General features: G+C 38.0%; 1 protein-coding gene across 1 annotated transcript; it reads right to left on the bottom strand.

Moving 5' to 3' along the window:
* Positions 1-4313: 4313 nt before the first annotated feature.
* Positions 4314-12430, bottom strand: SLC25A4 (solute carrier family 25 member 4). The gene is made up of 4 exons (XM_072406137.1): positions 12235-12430; positions 6675-7161; positions 6439-6579; positions 4314-4966 (listed from the first exon to the last, which is right to left on the bottom strand). Exons 1-4 carry the CDS (start codon positions 12343-12345, stop codon positions 4809-4811), a joined length of 897 nt encoding a protein of 298 aa, XP_072262238.1. The 5' UTR covers positions 12346-12430; the 3' UTR covers positions 4314-4808.
* Between the last annotated feature and the right edge of the window lie 6550 nt (positions 12431-18980).

Here is an 18980-nt window from a genome sequence, read left to right as displayed (position 1 = left end):
AGGAAACCTGATGAGCATTTCCAACCTATGCATTTTTGCTTTTTGATTATTATTGCAGTATTTCGGCACTCTTCTAATTTATAGACAAAGTCACCAAAGCAACTGCATCAGACTTTGTATAGAAATTTTTACATTACTATTACACACAGCCCGATTAGGATGTGATCTCTATCTATAGGGATATAAAGTGCAAGCTAAAAGTGGATGTTTTTGTTTAGAAGGAGGGTGTAAAATAAGCAATGGACCTTGTATTACTGTCCAACTGGACCACTCTGAAACACTTTAAAAACCTCTTTGTGGTATTGTATGTTGCACTTTTATAGGTGAGAAAATATATTTTGCAGTAATAAAATATTCATTTTGATATGCTACAGTACTAAATAGGCAAATGTGATTTATAAAAAATGTGCTGCGATTCTGACAAAATTTTGAAAATGCTAGGTGTTGGGGTGACATGTTGAACTGATTCAGTACTTTTTGGAGGCACAGACTGTAAATGGGTAAGCAGTGTTAATGAACCAGAATAGATTAAAGCCAAGAACAGCCAGCCAGGTCGGAAATGGCAGCCCACAGATTTTCAGTACAGGTTTCCATTTCCAGCTTTAGATTAACCTGTTCCCTGGAACTAATCTTGAAAATTTGGAATGTTTGGCTCTCCATTCACCCTTATGAGATGTTATGTTATCTTGTTACAGAATATCTTACTATCTGTATGTCTGTACACTGGAGCTGGTCAAAAAGCTCAAGGCCAATTCACACTGGTATTCTATAATAATGTGCTTGAAAATGCATGTTTTAGCATGTAACCATTTTTAGTAGCACCCCAATGCACTATTAGAGTGGTGAGCAATACATCACAATGAACATGGCTTGTATGTACATGGCTACATGAAAAAAAGGCTTTTTTGTGTTTAAGGTACACTGCCAACCCAAAAAAGATATGCAGAGAAGCAGCACACCTTTATGTATTTATTACCTCAATGCTTAGTTTGAATGTGCTTTTAAGGAGGCACTACGAGTATTTGCATTTGTCTTTTAAAGCTTTTAAGTGCCATGATAAAAGTATAGGAGCAAATATTTTCCGGGGAAAAAATTAAAGGTCCCAGTAGTGACCTTAATGGGAGTAGTACTTTCAGGTGAATAGTTGATGTGTTTAGAAAGATTTTGAATATCGATAATCCCATCATGGAGAATATGTAGGTGCCTGTTAAGCTTCAAACAAATAGAAATTTTTCCATAGGCAATCTATTTATCTCCATGCAGATCTGGCAGATGGTCACACTCATGCCTAGAATGTAACCCAATCTTCATTGGGTAAGAATTAGGACTAATAGGTGGAGGTATTACCCCTAAAGAAGAGAGATTTGCAAAAAAAAAACCTAAGCTTCTCTAACCACAACATCTAATTCAGATAAATGTTCAGTCCACATGTCCTATGTTAAAGGCAGCAAGATATTTGTTAAGGATACAAATGAGTTTATTGTGATTATTATTCCAGTTGGGTTTAGTTAGAGCCCCGCTAGACAGAGGGTCATTGACTTCCATGACTTGGCAATAGTGATACAAGCTGCTAGCAACATATATTGAATCAAGCGAGAACTATGTTTGGGTGATAGTATTTCTATCTTGCTGATTAAAGAACCAACTGAGTAAAGGCTTACATAGGAGATCAAGTCAAAAACCCTTTCCTAAAACTGTTGAGCTGAAAAGCAAGACCAAAATCTTGCCAACATCTATGTGTTCTATCACATAACACACCATCCCCCCCACCCCCGGAACCAAAGAAGAAAGTATTGCCTGATGTAATTCAGTTTTGTCAGTGAAGTCATAATAGAGACTTTTTGAAGATTTTATACCAGTTTGTAACCCTTCTTGATCTACATTTCCAGGCAGTCATGTGGGATAGAACATTATATTTTATAGATATTTGTCCTTTGGAATTCACAATTGACCAACACAAGCTTTCCAATGGAATGGAACAAAACGGTGGCTTTCCCAGAAGCAATTTCGACCTTTGCCTAAAACCAAAACGTTTTGTATGGACGTTCGTAATTACTGAGAAGAGTTTCTAACTTCAGAATGAAATGTGAGCTCACAAGATCTCCAATGGGTAAAAAAGCTTTGTTAATCCACTATTAAAACAGTTTGGGATGCAAGCCTTATTGAATGTCAGGGTTCCCCCACAAAAGACCTATAAGGAGATGGACTAAGCATATCTTGTCTTGTCACTAATTCAGTCCCCATTTGAAAAATAATAGGACAATGTAGGGCACAAAACAAGGAAGTGTCTGCTTTGGAGAGGTAGAGTAGAATTGGCCATAGTCAATGGAGGTTATGGAACATTAACATTCCCGAATGACTGATCTAAAAATATTGGTCTGTGGAGGGCTTTCTATCTATGAACTCTGCCAGTTTTATTTTTAGTTTGTGTGACATTTTAAATCTAGGTAATGTTTTCCAGGCATAGTCTTATAATACCCTTTTCTGCCTATTCTAATTGAAAAGGAACAAAAAGATGTATGTAAAATATACCTCAAGCCCAAAGATGTTTTCCATTTTCTACAGAGAAGGGAATATTAAAATTCAGGTGTTTTGCTAACTGGATTGATTTATATTTACAGTCTGACCTGGATCACAACAGAAAGCCAAAGGAGAGTGTCCTCACTGATGATAGTGGTCACAAGGACAAACAGAGTGACCAGACCCAGGCATATATTAACACCTAATAGAGGAACTGACCCATTACCATTTTATCCAAAAGTAGAAAAGTTTTACATAAGAAAGTGGAAAAAAAAGCAGTTATATGCATGAGATAGTGAAAATGTGGGAACTAATATTTACTACATAATAATGTTTGCACTCTGATGGAAAAACAGCATGACAAGAAGTAATTGTTAGTTTCAAAGAGTACAGAAAAGCAATTATATTTATTGTATACCTCTCTCCATTAGCAACCAGTGCTCTCCTCTTCCCTCCAATGCTCCAGGTTGGGGGTGATCCCTCAGGGTCTTTACTTGCAATACAGAACTGCAGATCTTTTATTGTACAAAACAGAGAAGCTTCTGCAGGGGATAATCATGCAGCTGGGGGATGCCTGCAGGATCAAAAAATGCAGTACCCAAATTTGAGTTTAGCTTTAAATTAAATCTATGAGAAATACAGGAGCTGCCAGTGTAGTTCTCTGAACATGCTAATGCCATGGCTGCAATGCTGACTTCTTTGTGAAAAAGTGGGATCAGCATGGCACAAAAGTTTGTTGCCTAAGCTCAGGTAAGAGTAATCAGAAGCAGAGAGATGTGTTCAAGAGACAAAAATGTTATAGCTGCAGGAGTTTGTCATTTTGGAAGGTTTTTCTCAGGGCTAGTGGCTCAAAATATGGAAAAAAAAGAAAAATGTCATCTTGACCAACTTGTTTTTTTAATTTTCTTTTTTTAAAGTAGATTTAGCAGTGGCAGCCTATGTGTTTCTCTTGTAATAGGATTCTTTTATGATATGAAATAAATGTTTTCAAATTCAAGGTTATTAGGCTGGATAGGATAGATTGAAATTTGGCAAAGTTCACTTCCATCCACACATCTGCAAATTAGGGACAGGACTAACTGCTGGTCTTCACATAGTTTAGTCTAAAATATGTTTTCCTGCTATTGTCCATGTACAACGATCATATATAAATCCTCTTAAATCCTTCTTCTTTCTCTGGCATACCCAGCCTTATTTATTTTGAGGAGCTCTGATGGAGAGGGTAAATTACCTTTGGAATACATCTGCAATCTATTTTCCTTTCAGTACAATAAAGCTTTCGTGTGATCCTGTTTACATTACCATATCAGACTTTTTGGTCTCTATATAGGTTTGTGTCAGCACCATAAGTTTAAGATCCTTTCGGCCTCTGAGACTATTCATTGTTTAACATGCATGCATTTGACCTGCAGCTAACGTTCTTATGAGCTAGTTTAGGTTGACTTTGCATTCCTATAGACTTGAAGAATATACCTGATTCTATTAAACAAAAGCCTTTGAACACAAAAGGATCTTTGGTGGTGAACATCACATTTTAAAACACAGCACAAATGTTTTGGCGTCTTAAAAAGGAGTTCATCGATTTTGATGTTTTGAATCAGCTATTAACCAACTTCTACTACTCACAAGTTTCATAGGAAAGAAGTGAACTCCTGGGTTAGATTGAACACCTCATACTAACTCGTATATATACTCTATTACCCAAATGCAGTATAAAATACAAATACACAGCCGTAAATGAGTCTCCTACAACTGTGAATGTTCTTGTGAAAGTAAAAGAAAAAAAATGAAGCTTTGTTTTTTGTGATTTGTTTATTGATATCCAACCTTATGTAAACAGGGAAGGATTACTATTATATTAGGAGGTAATTGCTATAATAGACTTTGTTAGACATACACATATTTTATTTCCTGTATTTATAAAGTACATAGCTACATTTCTATACACCTGTCGCACAGGTTTCAATGGATACACTTACCAACATGCTAAATCAAATGCAAATGGCATCATGTACCATTTTATATATGATGTCTGATAACCTTCTATATTCTTCCCTAACACAGCATTTCTGAGTTAAATGTAACTCATTGTACTATGTGTTGTTTCTGTGTCTTTTCTGGGATTGCCATATGTCACAGGCTGAGAACGTGGTAATATAAATATCTTTGCTTGATGCATATCCCCCCATTTGTCTTCAATTTCCCTAGGAAACAGCTTTTTATCCCTGAAACCTTATGCTTCATCACAAAGTATTTAGAAATGGTTAAATAAAGATTTTTTTTTTTATTTATGCATATTTCTTGATTTCATCATACAGTACGAGTACAAATGCACCACCCATGCCTCTCAATACATTGGACCAGGCACCCTTAAAGAAGGCTTTAGATCCTTCATCTTTAGCAATCTTCTTCCAGCAGTCAATTGTTCCCTTGTACATGATATCAGCTGTAGGACAAAGACATCAAAGCATATTAAGTAAAGTGGGAAAGTAAGGGAAAGTAATTGAGAAATGTTAGAATATCACACAAATCAGGACTCAGTTATGAAGTAGAGACCACATACACACATCTTAGCAAGGTGTCATGTCATAGGTATGCCTACAAAGAGTCTTTTAATTATATCTGATAACAGTATTTTTTAATTGGGCAGAAAACTGTGACGTTGTGGCAAAGAGAACCTTGGTTACAGGCAAAAGAAGAGTGTACACCAGTGGGATTGTCCTCCACAGATCCATAAAGTAATAGCGACTGATTACATCAGGCCAACTGAATGAGAGAGGATTTTGGATCACTTTGTGCACACATTAGCACATGCCTATGGTTGTGGGGGAATGCAATGTGGTTCTTGGACGTGACAAGTCTGTTCTTGCTGTACAGTTGCTTTTTGTCCTCCAAAGGAGGAACCGCAACTGCAAGCGCAACTTGTGCAAATGTATTGACATGCAGTGCAATTTAAAGCTCCTGTGCACATAGCAGTAGTTTTCTATGTGCTTGGGAACAGCTAATAGTGCAGCTTTCCACTGAAAGTGTGAAAGGGGCCTAAACGATACAAAGCACTTTATAACAGGCACAATGACTTTGAAACTACTAGAGAGAAACAACCCTTGTGAAGGAAACTTCTGCAAGGCATCTGCCGTTTTTAATGATGACCTCCCTGCCAGTTTTTAGGGTTTAGGGAAAGGGAATTTTGATCTTTTGGGTAAATATGGTTTAGAAGGTGTTTAGGTTAAGGTCTGAGGTTTGGGGTGAAGTTTATGGGAAGTGTCACACACCATTATGCCAATATTACCTCAAATATCGCATAGGACACATAAAACTTTAAGCGATCAGTTTATAAAATAGTAAATCTGACATTCACTGAAACACTCTTACTGGTCCATGTATTTTCAAAGCAGTACATGATTCTCTAACAGTTTGTTTCAGTGAATGTCAGAATTATTGTTTTATAAATAGATCCCTATGAGTTTTATAGGTAAAGTTTAATTCCAAGAATTAAGTTTATGGTTACATAAGATCGATGTATAAGTATAAAGGTCAGTTTAAATGCTAAAATGAATTGCTGAGGGGAGGTGTGTTAACAGTTAGTTTATGTGGGTTAGCTAAAGGGAAGGGTTAAATATGAGTTGGTTTATCTGGTTCTAAATTCTGTATCACTGCTGTTGAGATTATGTCTGTAAAGTTGACCATTATCATGGGGTGTGAAAGTGATAAAAAAAAATCCAACAGCAGGAGCTGAAAGGAAATGCCTTTTGGGGGCACAAATGATAAAAGCATAGCAAAATAGCTGTATGATAACTGCATACATGCAGTGATATTTTCATAATAACAAAGGAGATTTCAACCTATGCTGTTTAGCAGATTTTAGCAGATTTACCATGCCGCAATTCGACACAGAAAACACATTCACTGACAACTTACCTCCTTTCCTGCCAGACTGCATCATCATACGACGTCTGACAGTGTCGAAGGGATAAGAAACCAAACCAGCTACAGCAGTGACAGACTGAGCAATCATCCAGCTCACGAAAATGTGCACATTCTTGGGATCTGGCAGCATACCTTTTTAAAAGAAAAAGAAAAACTAACTCAGTATAGTCATACTACAGTATAGTGTCACCCACAGGGCAGCACAAGATCGAAAAGTTTCATCTTACCCTTAGCAGTATCGTAGACACCAAAGTAAGCTGCTCTGTAGATGATAATACCCTGGACAGACACATTGAATCCCTGGTAGAGACCTTTTAAACCATCTGACCTAAAAATCTTGACTATGCAATCTCCAAGGCCCTTGAATTCTCTCTGGGCTGGACCTTTGCCCACATCAGCAGCCAGACGGGTTCTGGCAAAATCCAGTGGGTACACAAAACACAGGGAGGTAGCACCAGCTGCTCCACCAGATGCCAGGTTACCAACGAAGAACCTCCAGAACTGAGTGTGCTTGTCTACACCCCCCAAAAAGATCTGCTTGTACTTGTCCTTGAAGGCAAAGTTGAGAGCTTGTGTTGGGAAATAACGGATGACATTAGCAAGATTGCCTCTCCAGAAGGAAATGAACCCTTGTTCCTTGGGGATACGGACAACGCAGTCAATGATACCCTTGTATTGTTTATCAACTGAAATCTGCTTGCTGGCGTGCTGAACCTAAAACAAGAAGATTAGGAATGTTAGTGAAATATCCTAGGTACTGAATCATACTATTTACAGAATAAATATATTGTATGAGTAGAGCCCAAACGTATATCATATATTAGTCAGGATATGTTCATTTATTTAAACTGATTTATTGCACTATTTTGTAGATCACTTGGCTTTCCTTTTAAAAGGAAAACTACACTAAGGAAGTATGCGTGCAACATTGCCGACTTTCTTCTGAACATGCTAGTTGCCTGGTTGTCTCTGGAGACAATGTTTTGTATTACAGTAACTTAACCATCACAAGCATGTTGGCAATGATGTTAGAACTTCTGAATTGCATTCTTGATGCAGGTAAGTGAATTGGAAAGTGTTTAAGTCACGAAAGCAAGAAAACAGTATTTTCAAAAAGAATAGCCAACAATGGCACCCTTCACAAATCTTTTACTGAAGATTTGCTCCATTAGAAATTTGTAGGAAACATGAAAAAAAATATGTAGGCTGTCATTATTGACCTGTACTAGGCAAGTTGCCTGGATATTACACTATACTTTGTTTTAAGTGCTGTTTTGTATCACTTACTGAAAACAACTGCAATGGAATTACTTTTTCTATTACTGTATACTTGTTTTAGGGCAATCACTTTAAATGAATAAATCCAACCCTACCAGACAACTAGGAGACCAGCAATGTCAAACAATAAAGTGTTTTTTTTTATACCAGGTGTACATTAAACAGGACATTTGTTAATGAATAATATCAGATAAGTATTTACAGTATAAGTCATGTATATATTATGGTTATGACTGATAAAAATGACTTAACAATGTTCATACTCTCATCATGCAGGAGTAAGAATGTGGTTACCTGTTAACTGATATGTGTGTACTTGGTGTATGAACTTTTTAGAGAATAAGTAAAATGTTCAAATACACAATTCCAAAAACATTCTGTCTATTTGCTATTTTACAGAATGTGAATCCTAGGAAACTGAGAAAGAGAAAAGCTGAACAATGTTATCTACCAAAAGCATACTACAAGATAACCTTGGCTTGTCTTTTGCAGAATGGGTAAGATGTACTACAGACATCCACACTAGAATCTCACTGGGAAAACAACTGAGTTCTTACCCATTCTGGTAAACTGGTAAGTAGCATTGGAAAATTGCCATATATATCAATGAGCAGCTTAATTGCAGATGTAAAGCTACGTACACACTTCCAATTATTATCGTTGGAAAACGAACGACGAACGATCGTATAGCACCGATCCTGCACATAGAGATAACGACACGATCGTTCGTAGATATTGTACACACAATAGATACGATCGTTTGAGCGATAGAGGAACTATGTGCACGACAGGAAAGTGAACGAACGTTCGGTCATTACGCATGCTCAGACCATGGACGATCAACAAACGACCGTACACACGAACGATGTTCAACGATCGTCGTCCAATCCGATCTGCCGGTCCGGTCGTTCGTTTCCAACGAGTTTCCTCGTTCGTCGGCGTCGTTGGTTACTTTTTTACGAACGATTTTTTGCCCAATCGATCGTTAGTCGTTCGATTGGAACGATAAAAATTGGGAGTGTGTACGCACCTTAACTGTTTCAAGATCTGACAGAAAATTAGAAAAGTACTCTGTGATACCTTTGATCACTGTCTAATCTTGCCAATTACATTCTGATGAGGTAACCAAATGATAAGCCAACCAATTGATCTTAAATTAGGAATTCTTCACCTGGCATAGCCCTTTCTGAATATTGCTACTCCAAGATAGCTACCCATTGGAAAGAGACAAGTAACCCAATCTGGTCATTCTGGCCAGGTCAGATTACTGTTTGTTTTTGCACTCTCCACAGACACTGCTAACTGTAAGAAGAGGTGCCCCTGTACAAGTGAAGCCACATAGGCTAAACATAAATGCTTGGCTAAGTTTCAAGGCCATTCCAATAAACCCCAGTGTTGGGAATAAAGTGTATTGGAACTTGATGAATGTGTATCCAATATTTGACAACTCTTTTGATAATTTATTCAGGACAAGTTTTTTGAAAAGGAAGACACATACATATGCTCCTAGTTAAAAACAGAAGCAAGATTTTAAGTGGGTTACCTAACATGAAGTTACAGCATATTGTACTGAAGCTCATACCTGTAGAGCAGCTGAGCAATAGGTCCAGGCTAAGGAGGTATTGGTATGATTTACAGCCCAGAACTAAAACTCTCAGCTGTCATTCATAAAAGTGACATCTGATGTATTACATAGAACATTGCAGCCATATTGGTTTACTGAACATGAACAATTTGGGGGACTCAAAAAAAGAAAAAAGAACAAGGTATAAATAGATTCCAGCATTTTTTTTGTAGTTTTGAAGTTTTTATAGGTCTGTGGGCTATAAAAATGAATCCACTCCCAAATAGTATATCACTTGACAATTTCTTCCAGAGATTATTTTGATAAGCATTGTTTTCTTGAGTTTAAGGCTGATCCTGACATGAAGGTCCTTTGAACACTTTGTGTTAAAGTGTAACAAATCCCCGTCCCTGTCTCCCAGTTTTGTTCATGTGTTGTCTCCCTGTCATGAGTGAAGAAATGCCATGCAGCCATTGTTGGAGCAAATGTAGATAGGAAGTGGGTGCAAGAGATCAGCGGTGCTAGGAAGTAATAAAGGACAAAAAAGTAATAAAGGAACAAATATTTATTGAATGTTTGTTGCTTTTAAACTACAAGAATTTATTTTATGGGGAAGGCAGCAGGAGCTGCTGGGACATACATAGATTCTTTCAGGAACATCAAATGTTCTTAGCTGGACAGATCAAAATTCAAAAGGCATTAGGGGGCAAGCATTGAATATTACAGGCATAGTAGAAATCCGGAGTCAGTCTGCAACTAAAATATTACTTTACTTGGCACAGCTTTTTAAATTAGAAGTGGATTTGCTCAAGAGAAAGCTGTTATGATACAAATGTCTTCTTCTGTTTCTCTTCTTGGCATCCATTCTATGGCATTACACAGAATAGGCAGGAAGCTTTAAACATAGGAGTGAAACAGACCGTATTATTTACATACCAGGTACATAGCCTTAGAAACTATTATTGTTGCTGAATTAACATGACAGCCAGGAAACCAACATTCTCAGAAAGAGGAGTCACCCTCTCAGTCCCCTTTCCCTGGTGATAAGACTGAGACATTGTAACTTTATCACAGATTTAAGCAGCAGATATTTTTAAGACAGTCAAGAACTGTACTGTGATCTCTATGAAAAGTAGTAAATACCTATACAAGCTACACCACTGAAAAGTTGGTTCATCCATAGAAAACTAGTTTACTATACCTTCTGAATTATATTATTACAGCCAGGAGGTCATTCATTGTGCAAAATAATCATTTGCTAAGAACTATAAATGGTACGGAAGTCTATACTATAGTAAAGTACAAATACTATTGATAATTGGAAAACAAGGACCAGAGCTAAATGTTTGGGATAAAACTCCTGTTACCTTCAATAAATTTCAACTGGTAGTCCCACAGGTACATTTATGGGTAAATTATTCTGACCAATTGCTTTAAAAATTAAACAGGTGCATAATGCTATATCATATAAATAAATATTTCCAATACAGGAATCTTTTGCTTATATAAGATATCCTGATATGTAGAACAATGTTTCCCATCCTAAGAAATGAAAATTGATAGCTGAGATTGATCATTGAATGAACCAATGATTGCAAAAATGTGCTTGTATGTGTGCGTGAGAAAGGAGTCATTTGGGCAGTACGAATGGTTAATGTGCTGCTTTTTTAAAATTGCATGATACCATGTGGGAAAATGTTCTGATGATCATGATGCCTATTATCTTACATTTGCCTTATTGCTATTGCATTCAAGGTAAATCTGTATGTACCCCTGGAAACATCGGTAAGAGATAATTTCCGAGCATGAGAATACTAATTATGATGATGCTTATATATATATATATATATATATATATATATATATATATATATATATATATATACATGCCATTTATATTTTTCTATAGATCTTCTGTCTATAAAAGTGCATTAGTTTTGTCTATAATTGTCAATTGAGTTTATCCTTTTTTCAAAAAAATATTCATAATTTTAATAAACCAGCCCTACGTCTTCTGTATAGTATGATGCTGTGCATATATATGTGTATATGAATGGCACCGCAGCCTAACCATGCATACATCTTAGTGTGTTGTACAAGGTTGTAAGAGATGTAATGGGCACATAAAATTTTTGTTTCCAATACTTAAAACAAACACTTAGTAAAAAAAAGCCTAGAAAGTAAAATGCATTTCTGTGCTATGTACGTTATTCCAGTGTAAGGAATACATTTCCTCATCTCCACCTCTCCTTATTTTATTCATATTAGAAGTTGAAGTTTTTATGCATTTAAATGTAAAATCCAAATAAAAGGTATGCTGATATAAATCAAATGCATGCTAAACTAAGGTTAAAGAACTTTGATTTGTATACCCTGCATTCCAGATACTGGTAAAAGTCTGCTGTGAATTTGCAGACATGGGTGATCATTAGTTATATGTCTAGAAGATTGACTTGGCATGTGTTCTAGGGCAGCCATGTGACTGCTCAGTGCTAAAAACAGTCAATGGGCAGAGCAGGGCACACTTTCCATATTTAGTCACCAGCAGCTGCTGTTCTATGTCACCAAGCTCCCACCCCAAAGACTCACATTCTGTCACTGCCCATCTTGGCTCACATGTTTTACTATTTAAACTTGGCTAATTCTAAAAACTATAAAATGTGTTCATCATTTGACCTTTTCATCTGCATGTCCAATATTCACCCCTCCATCCATACCATCACATCAGTGGGTACCAAATCTAAAATACAGTGATGTTGTAACACAGCCCATGCAGATCAATGCAGCAAACATTTACATTACAGAATCCATATACAAACACAAGGACAATGTCACTGAAATCCCTAGTTCTGTTAATTCATACAGTGATGTATTGATGTGTACAGTGATGTAATACAGAAAATGTGTTGTGGAGATGCATTTGGTGAATCAAGTGATGAGCTTACCTGCAGCAGCAGTTTCACTCTTTCAATGGGAGCAACAGCAGTTTTGGAAATAGCTGCAGCAACACCACCAGCTAAAAAGTCCTTGAGAAAGCTAATAGCTTGGTCGCCCATCTTGGAAGTGGATATGATAAAGCACCTGCTTCTTTACTATGAATTGTGTCTTTCCCCACACAGTTCCCTATCTGCTGTGCCAGCCAAAATAGGACGACTGGCAAACTGAGCCCTCTATATAAAGACACCAGATCCCCCTGGGGGTGGTCTCCCTAACATTGCTTTCCATTGGCTGCTGTGCCCAGATCAGAGGGCATAGGGGGCAAAGGCAGCCATATTGCCCAATGGAGACCTCCATGCAATTGATGCTGGTAGGGACATTTAAAGGGCATTATAAAGTTATCTGGTCCTGAGTGAAGCACATTATGTCACAGCATGTACCTAAAATATTAATAGCAAGGGAAGAATGTAGACAGAGGATAGAAACAGAAAGCAGCCTAAATGCCATTCTTAGTACAAGGATCACAGCTAATACAAAGAGAGCAATAGCAGCAAAGTCTAATACAAAGCTACTGGGTGCAGCTGTACTTATATCTGATGCAGCTGTAATAAAGTGATTTTTATGACCATGTCTGATGGATGTTACGTGAACACTAGTCAGAGTTCCTGAATTTATTCAGGCGATCATCTCAATTTTTGCTGTCCATGTCCAGCAATAACAGCTGCACCGCTGCCTTCAGAGCCATGTACAAATGTCTAGCAATGTGCACAGCAAGGCGTTCATAAACATGTGTGAAATGAGTGCATAGACTGATCTTTATTTTAACAGTTTGCATTGTTTTAACAGAACACACAAAAAGCTGGACTGGCAGTGATAGGGGATGCACACAAGTCACCTTCACATGCACTTCCGCCTGACCTGGCAGAGCCGGTTTGTAGATGACTTGTCCCAGCAAATCCCGGTGCAGGTTTAGTGTGACACTTGTGTGACAGGAGAGGACAGGCTGCCCTGTGCTTCAGTACCCACTACTAGGACTTCACAGGACCCAGAAATAAACCCACACATGACACCACACACTGCCTGAATGAGGGAGCAAGCAAGGATTTTCATAGCATGAGTTCTTCTAAGAACATATCCTTTGTGCCAAGGTTGGCACTAACATTTACTTGGCTCTGCAGAAAATGACTTTACCAAATGCAGGTCTTTTGCTTGTTAAGAAAACATAAAGATATGAATGTTCCTTTCAATAGAAGACACTGAATACTCTGCTGTGGTTAAGCTATACAGGATGCCTGGCCCCCACAGCACATGGTGGTTCCCACTGCCTTTTGTGGTTCTTGCTGCCAATGTGGGTCTTGTTGCTCTCGGTGGTTCTCGCTGTTCTTGGTTGTTTTCGTTGCCTTAGTGGTTACTGCTGCTCTTGGTAGTTCTTGCTGCTCTTGGTGGTTTCCACTGTGATTGGTGGTTCCTGCTGCCATCAGTGGTTCCCATTGCCCTTTGTGGTTCCCACTGTTGTTGGTGGTTCCCGCTCCCTTCAGTCCTTTCCTCAGTGGCTTCTGCTTCCATTTGTGGTTTCCACTACCCTCTGTGATTCCTGCTTTCCTTGGTGGTCCCCACCACCCTCAGTAGTTCTCACTGCCCTCAGTGGTTCCCACTAGCCTTGATATTTCCCAATGCCCTTGGTGGTTCTTACTGCTCTTGGTGGTGCCTGCTGCCCTCTGAGATTCCCACAGAACTTGCTAGTTCTCACTGTCTTTAGTGGTTCCTGCTACATGCTCTAATGTTACTAATATATCCAGTAGTATCAGAGGGACTGGTTGGAGCAGGGGAGGATTTAATACAAAATTGAGCCCTGGTCAAGTATGAAGTAGGTGTCCCTAATACACAGAATTCCACCTCCCTGCACCCCTGCCAGTCAGTCAGTTCAAGCACTGGAAAAGGTTGGGCCCTGGGCAGTTGCCCAGTTTCCCTAGGCCCACAGTACTCAATAGAAGATACAAGTATTCACCAATGAACACAGGTGAGTTTAGCCTCTGCTTAGTGAACAGTTAGCATTCTTCTATCAGAGTTTAAATTCTTTTTTGGAGGGGAGGGTCTTGTCAGATTTGTTTGCGTGTCCTATTGGGGGAAATCTTTCTTCACTTTCTGTCCTGCAGATTTACCAGGAAATGGGAGGAAATCCCCATTAGATGGGTGTCAGTCTTATGTAACATTTTGGACTTTGGTCACCAAGATGAGCAGAAATGATAAATCTCTCCAGTGGGGACACAGACAGAACTGAAACCCAAGGGCAGGTTGAGACCTTTTGTGGAAGGGTTGCCTGGCTTCCAATGGCTGGCATCTTGCCAGCTGCTTGGCCACATTCACCGCAGTGCTTATTCTTAAAGAACCAACATTGCAGATTTGTCAGCGGGTGACAGTGACCAGTACTGAGCCACTTACTGACGCCCCCATTCATTCTCTATTGGTTGCTGCAGGAAGAAGGTCCCCCTGAGGCAACAGTTCACTGGCATAATTAAGTGGTAACTGTACCACAACTTTACCCCAGTCAGAACATAGGGAACACATTCTCATTCTATCCAAAACTATAAAAAAATAGCAAAAATATTTTGAGATCCATCATTTTGAAGATCCACCTTATGACTACAGAAGGAAATCAGTATGGTCATGGACATTAACTACCATAGGGGAGTGAAGGTTGGGCACCTCCTAAATATACTGTAATATAAAAGGAAATGTTATATCAAGGACATTCAGGGAGCATATATTCAATTTCAGTTAGGCATCTCCTCTCTGTCACACGGACTCTCACCTGATCTCTGCACATTTTAATATGTATATACAAACTGGAATGCTGGTTCTGCACTTTGGGATTTCTTGTATTTAAAACATAGTAGAGTGTTAGGTAACTTGCTAGCATATACTATTCAGTGTACATAGTATTAGTGTAGATATTGCTCTGTATATAGTGCTGTATATTAGTCCTAGCATTATACATATATACTAAAATCATCCTCCAGACAGCTCATGAGAGATACATGTCCAACATAAACAGGAAACACTTCATCAAAACACTTTAAAAGCATTTATTTCAGCTGAACTTGACAGTTTATGTGTTTTCTTTGGCTGGAGATGTGTTGTCTAAAGTCAGGTGGTAAATGGCTCAGCCTAGGAGTTTAACTAAGGGCCACTTGCCCTTTTTCATTCTAGCCCTTACTGGTCCCCCTTCTTTCTATTTACAAGCAAGAAGAGTCATGGGGTCCACTCTAGTTTAAGAAAAAAAACAAAAGAACAAAAAACAAAACAAAAACTCCAGTTTATTTGTACAAGGAAGACCACCCAGGACAGCCATCTGGCAAAATGGCTGTGCAGAACAGGAAAGGTGAACTTCTAGGGCCAAATCAATACTATGGCAATGTTGATACATCCCTTCTTTTGGGGCAGGCAAGGATGAGTTAGCCTGATTGGTGGTGTAAGAAGGTGTGAAATAAGTTTGCTTACTGCATGCTGCAGCTCCTGGTTTTCAGATTGCATTCCCATTCCCATTGGGAAGTAGGCAGGACCTGCTGATGCCTAAACAGAAAACTATTCTGGAGCACTTTTCTGCTGCTTCCCTTCTTTGATCTACCTGGGTAAACATCATCTCTAGTGGTGACCATGACACTAGGAATGTAAAGGTAACATTTTGGGGTGAACTTTTCCCCCAGAGTTTTTTAAAGGGCCCGCCTGAGAGAAGTGGTAGGAGAAAAGCAGAAATGGTGACCTCAACAACCTAATGCACATTGATAGCATTAGTCCTCATCAGCTGCAGGTGCTGGTATGAATGATGACCAAATCCAAAGTTGTTTTGGTGTTGCCTAACATTTCCTATACTACAGTAGATTTGTTCCCTATAAGACCAGCACCTTACCACACTCTGTATAGGTTAATGTTTCCACACAGTTATGGAAACTTGAGTGCTTTTGTCACACTTATTGTTATGCAGGTTGTGGTGATTGCTATGTGTTTCTTCACCAGCTCCTTCTTTATGTACTAGTATACTCTATGGGGTATATGGATAAGTTTCTCCACCACAGCTCACTCAGAACTTCATAATATATTGAGGCTTTGCATTTTTTTACTTGTACTAGAAAGCTGTGGTCAAAGAAGGCTGGTACAGGGTAAAGGACTAGTCCCCAGTCCAGTCTTTGGGCTGGCTATCCACAGCTGTTTTTTTATACCCATTTCTGGACAGCCATCTTGGTAGAGGTTGGGCTTTACTTACTTTATGTTACAATGACCAGAACACTACTGAAATTACCAAATCTCATTCCAAATCTCCTGAGACGAGCAGTCACACGCAGTAGTGCCTCTCAAACTGCCGATACTCAGTATCGGCACCCCATGCATTACAGTTTCTCATGAAAGGTACAATTACCCTTTCTAGCTTCCCCTAAAGCCTGCAAATCTTCACCTTTTCAGTTTAGGTTTGAAAGAACATTATGGTTTTTTTTGGAAGCACGGTTTCTCTTGGAATCAAATCCATCTGTCCCTCAGACTGAAAGACATATAAAAGTATGTATTATTCCATTGGCAAAGATGTTTCTAAATTTCATTCATCCATCATCAAGTTCATCATCATCATCATCATCATCATCATTTTTAAATACTAAATTTATTCAAATAACAGAGAAAAAAGCTTCAGAGAATTTAAAAAATCACAGGTGCAGTTGCTGTAGCCCATGTTCTTGTACAACATTGGCAGCTGTGAAGATCTGATAGCATATGATCCCGTTACTCCACTTAAATAAGAAAACTTTCATAAAGTATTTGCTTAACTTTTACAAAAAAATTACCTATTATATCTTAGTACTAGTTGCATTTCCAATTTGTTTTTAAGTTAAAATGTAATTAAAAAACAATAAAAAATAAATAATGTGAAAATGCTGTATTTGCAGAGTATTTGTAGAATATTTATTACTTTCCTGCAGACGTCTAATGCTGAATTCCACTGCAAGTGAGCTAAGCATAATTGCTACCTCTGCAGGGAAACCATAGCAGCACAAATACACCTGCTGGTCACTTATAAACAAAGACTAGCCAAGCCAGTCACATGAAAGAGCAGTTAGAAACAATGCACATGGCAAAGTCACAAAGAAAGTACAAATAGCAAAGACATCTGACATGGCAGACTGTACAAAGCAAACATTATTATCCAGTGTAATACTGTGTCTGCTGTCTTTACACTATATTAATGTATGATACAGAATCCTTTATTTGTTTTTGTATTGATTACTGTATACATGCTTTTACGGTGTGTGATTGCATTTTTTTAGGGCATTCCTTCCTTTATTCTATAGTGCACTGTGCTCGGTGGTGTTTTAGTGCTCTGTAATCCTAACAACCAGCATTTTAAACAATCATTCAATAGGGAGGACTAGCACAATGTCAGCCACTGACTGAGTCATAAAATGCTATTTTCTAGGCTACCAAATCATAACAAGGATTATTTGTAATGGTGGCATAAAATGGTATTATTATTATTTATTTTATTTTAGGTACAACCATATCTTTTTTACTTTATCCATTCTTTTCAATCTAATATTTTGCCTCTATATGAAAATGCATTTTAATAAACCACCACAGACAACAAGCACCCTTTACCATGGTCACCAATAACTGTGGCACATATTAGCATTCCCAGGTAAAAGACTGCCCTTTCCGTGTATGTCTTGTTTTATCTACATTCATGTTTGCTGTGTATTTATGCTTTTATACACCTACCTATTAGAATATTACTTGAATCCATACATAAAACTTGCTTTTTTTATTGAACAAGTAATAACCAAGGCCATAACACAGGTGCAGAATTTTATCTCCATGTAACAATGGACGTGTCTGACAGCAAATACATAAGCCTCATATCTGTACCTGGAAATGTCAATATGCTTCTGTGAAGAAACTCAATAAATGTACCTGTGCCAAGTTGTGCTTATATAAAGTAAACAGTGAATGGTAATACACACATAAACTCCACATCAATGGAGTGTTCTGTAAGTGAATCCAGTGGATATGCTATAACTTCATATGCTACAACTGAAAGTATTGATCCTAAAAGTGTAGAAATATTACTTTTATTATCAGTGCCTTTTTACAATTTTAACCATGAGTGTCAATATAAAGTTGCATGCAATTAAAAATGCATTTTAGTCTATTACCTATGAAAGGGTACACAAGGCCAGCTACGGTACTTATAGTATTTAAATAAAACTCCAAAAATTCTAAGGAACCTAATTTGTGCAAGAAAATACCTATCACCATTACACCACCACCCTGGATTTGGTGGCATGGATCTATGAATTTGTTTGTGTACAGCAAAGTCTGTCCTTACTCTCAGCATGTTTCAGTAAGATTTCTTAGATGAATCAATGTTTTTTTCCCAATCTTTAGTCTTCATTTTTGGTGACCCCATGCAACTTGTCTCCCTTGTTTCCTGTTGTTACTTGACAAAGTTGGAACCTAGACTGGCTTATCCCCCTATAGTTTATCTTTAAGGTGTGACGTGTTCTTCCAGAGGCAAACCAGTTCTCACTACCTAGCCTGTAGAAATTGTGGGTGCAGCATCACATAAATATGCAACACCAGCACAGGTCAACTTAAGGAACTGGTTTTAAATATTTTACAATACTTTAACCTCCTGAGCGTTACACTGAGGTCTAGATTTCTGTACCAAAAGTGATCCACTGTTTTTCATGAAATTTTTTTTTTTAAATTG

The sequence above is a fragment of the Pyxicephalus adspersus genome, chromosome 3, assembly GCF_032062135.1.
Source record: "Pyxicephalus adspersus chromosome 3, UCB_Pads_2.0, whole genome shotgun sequence".
NCBI classification, from domain to species: Eukaryota; Metazoa; Chordata; class Amphibia; order Anura; family Pyxicephalidae; genus Pyxicephalus; species Pyxicephalus adspersus.
The sequence above is the reverse complement of the archived record's forward strand: the minus strand, read 5'-3'. Positions and strand labels throughout refer to the sequence as shown.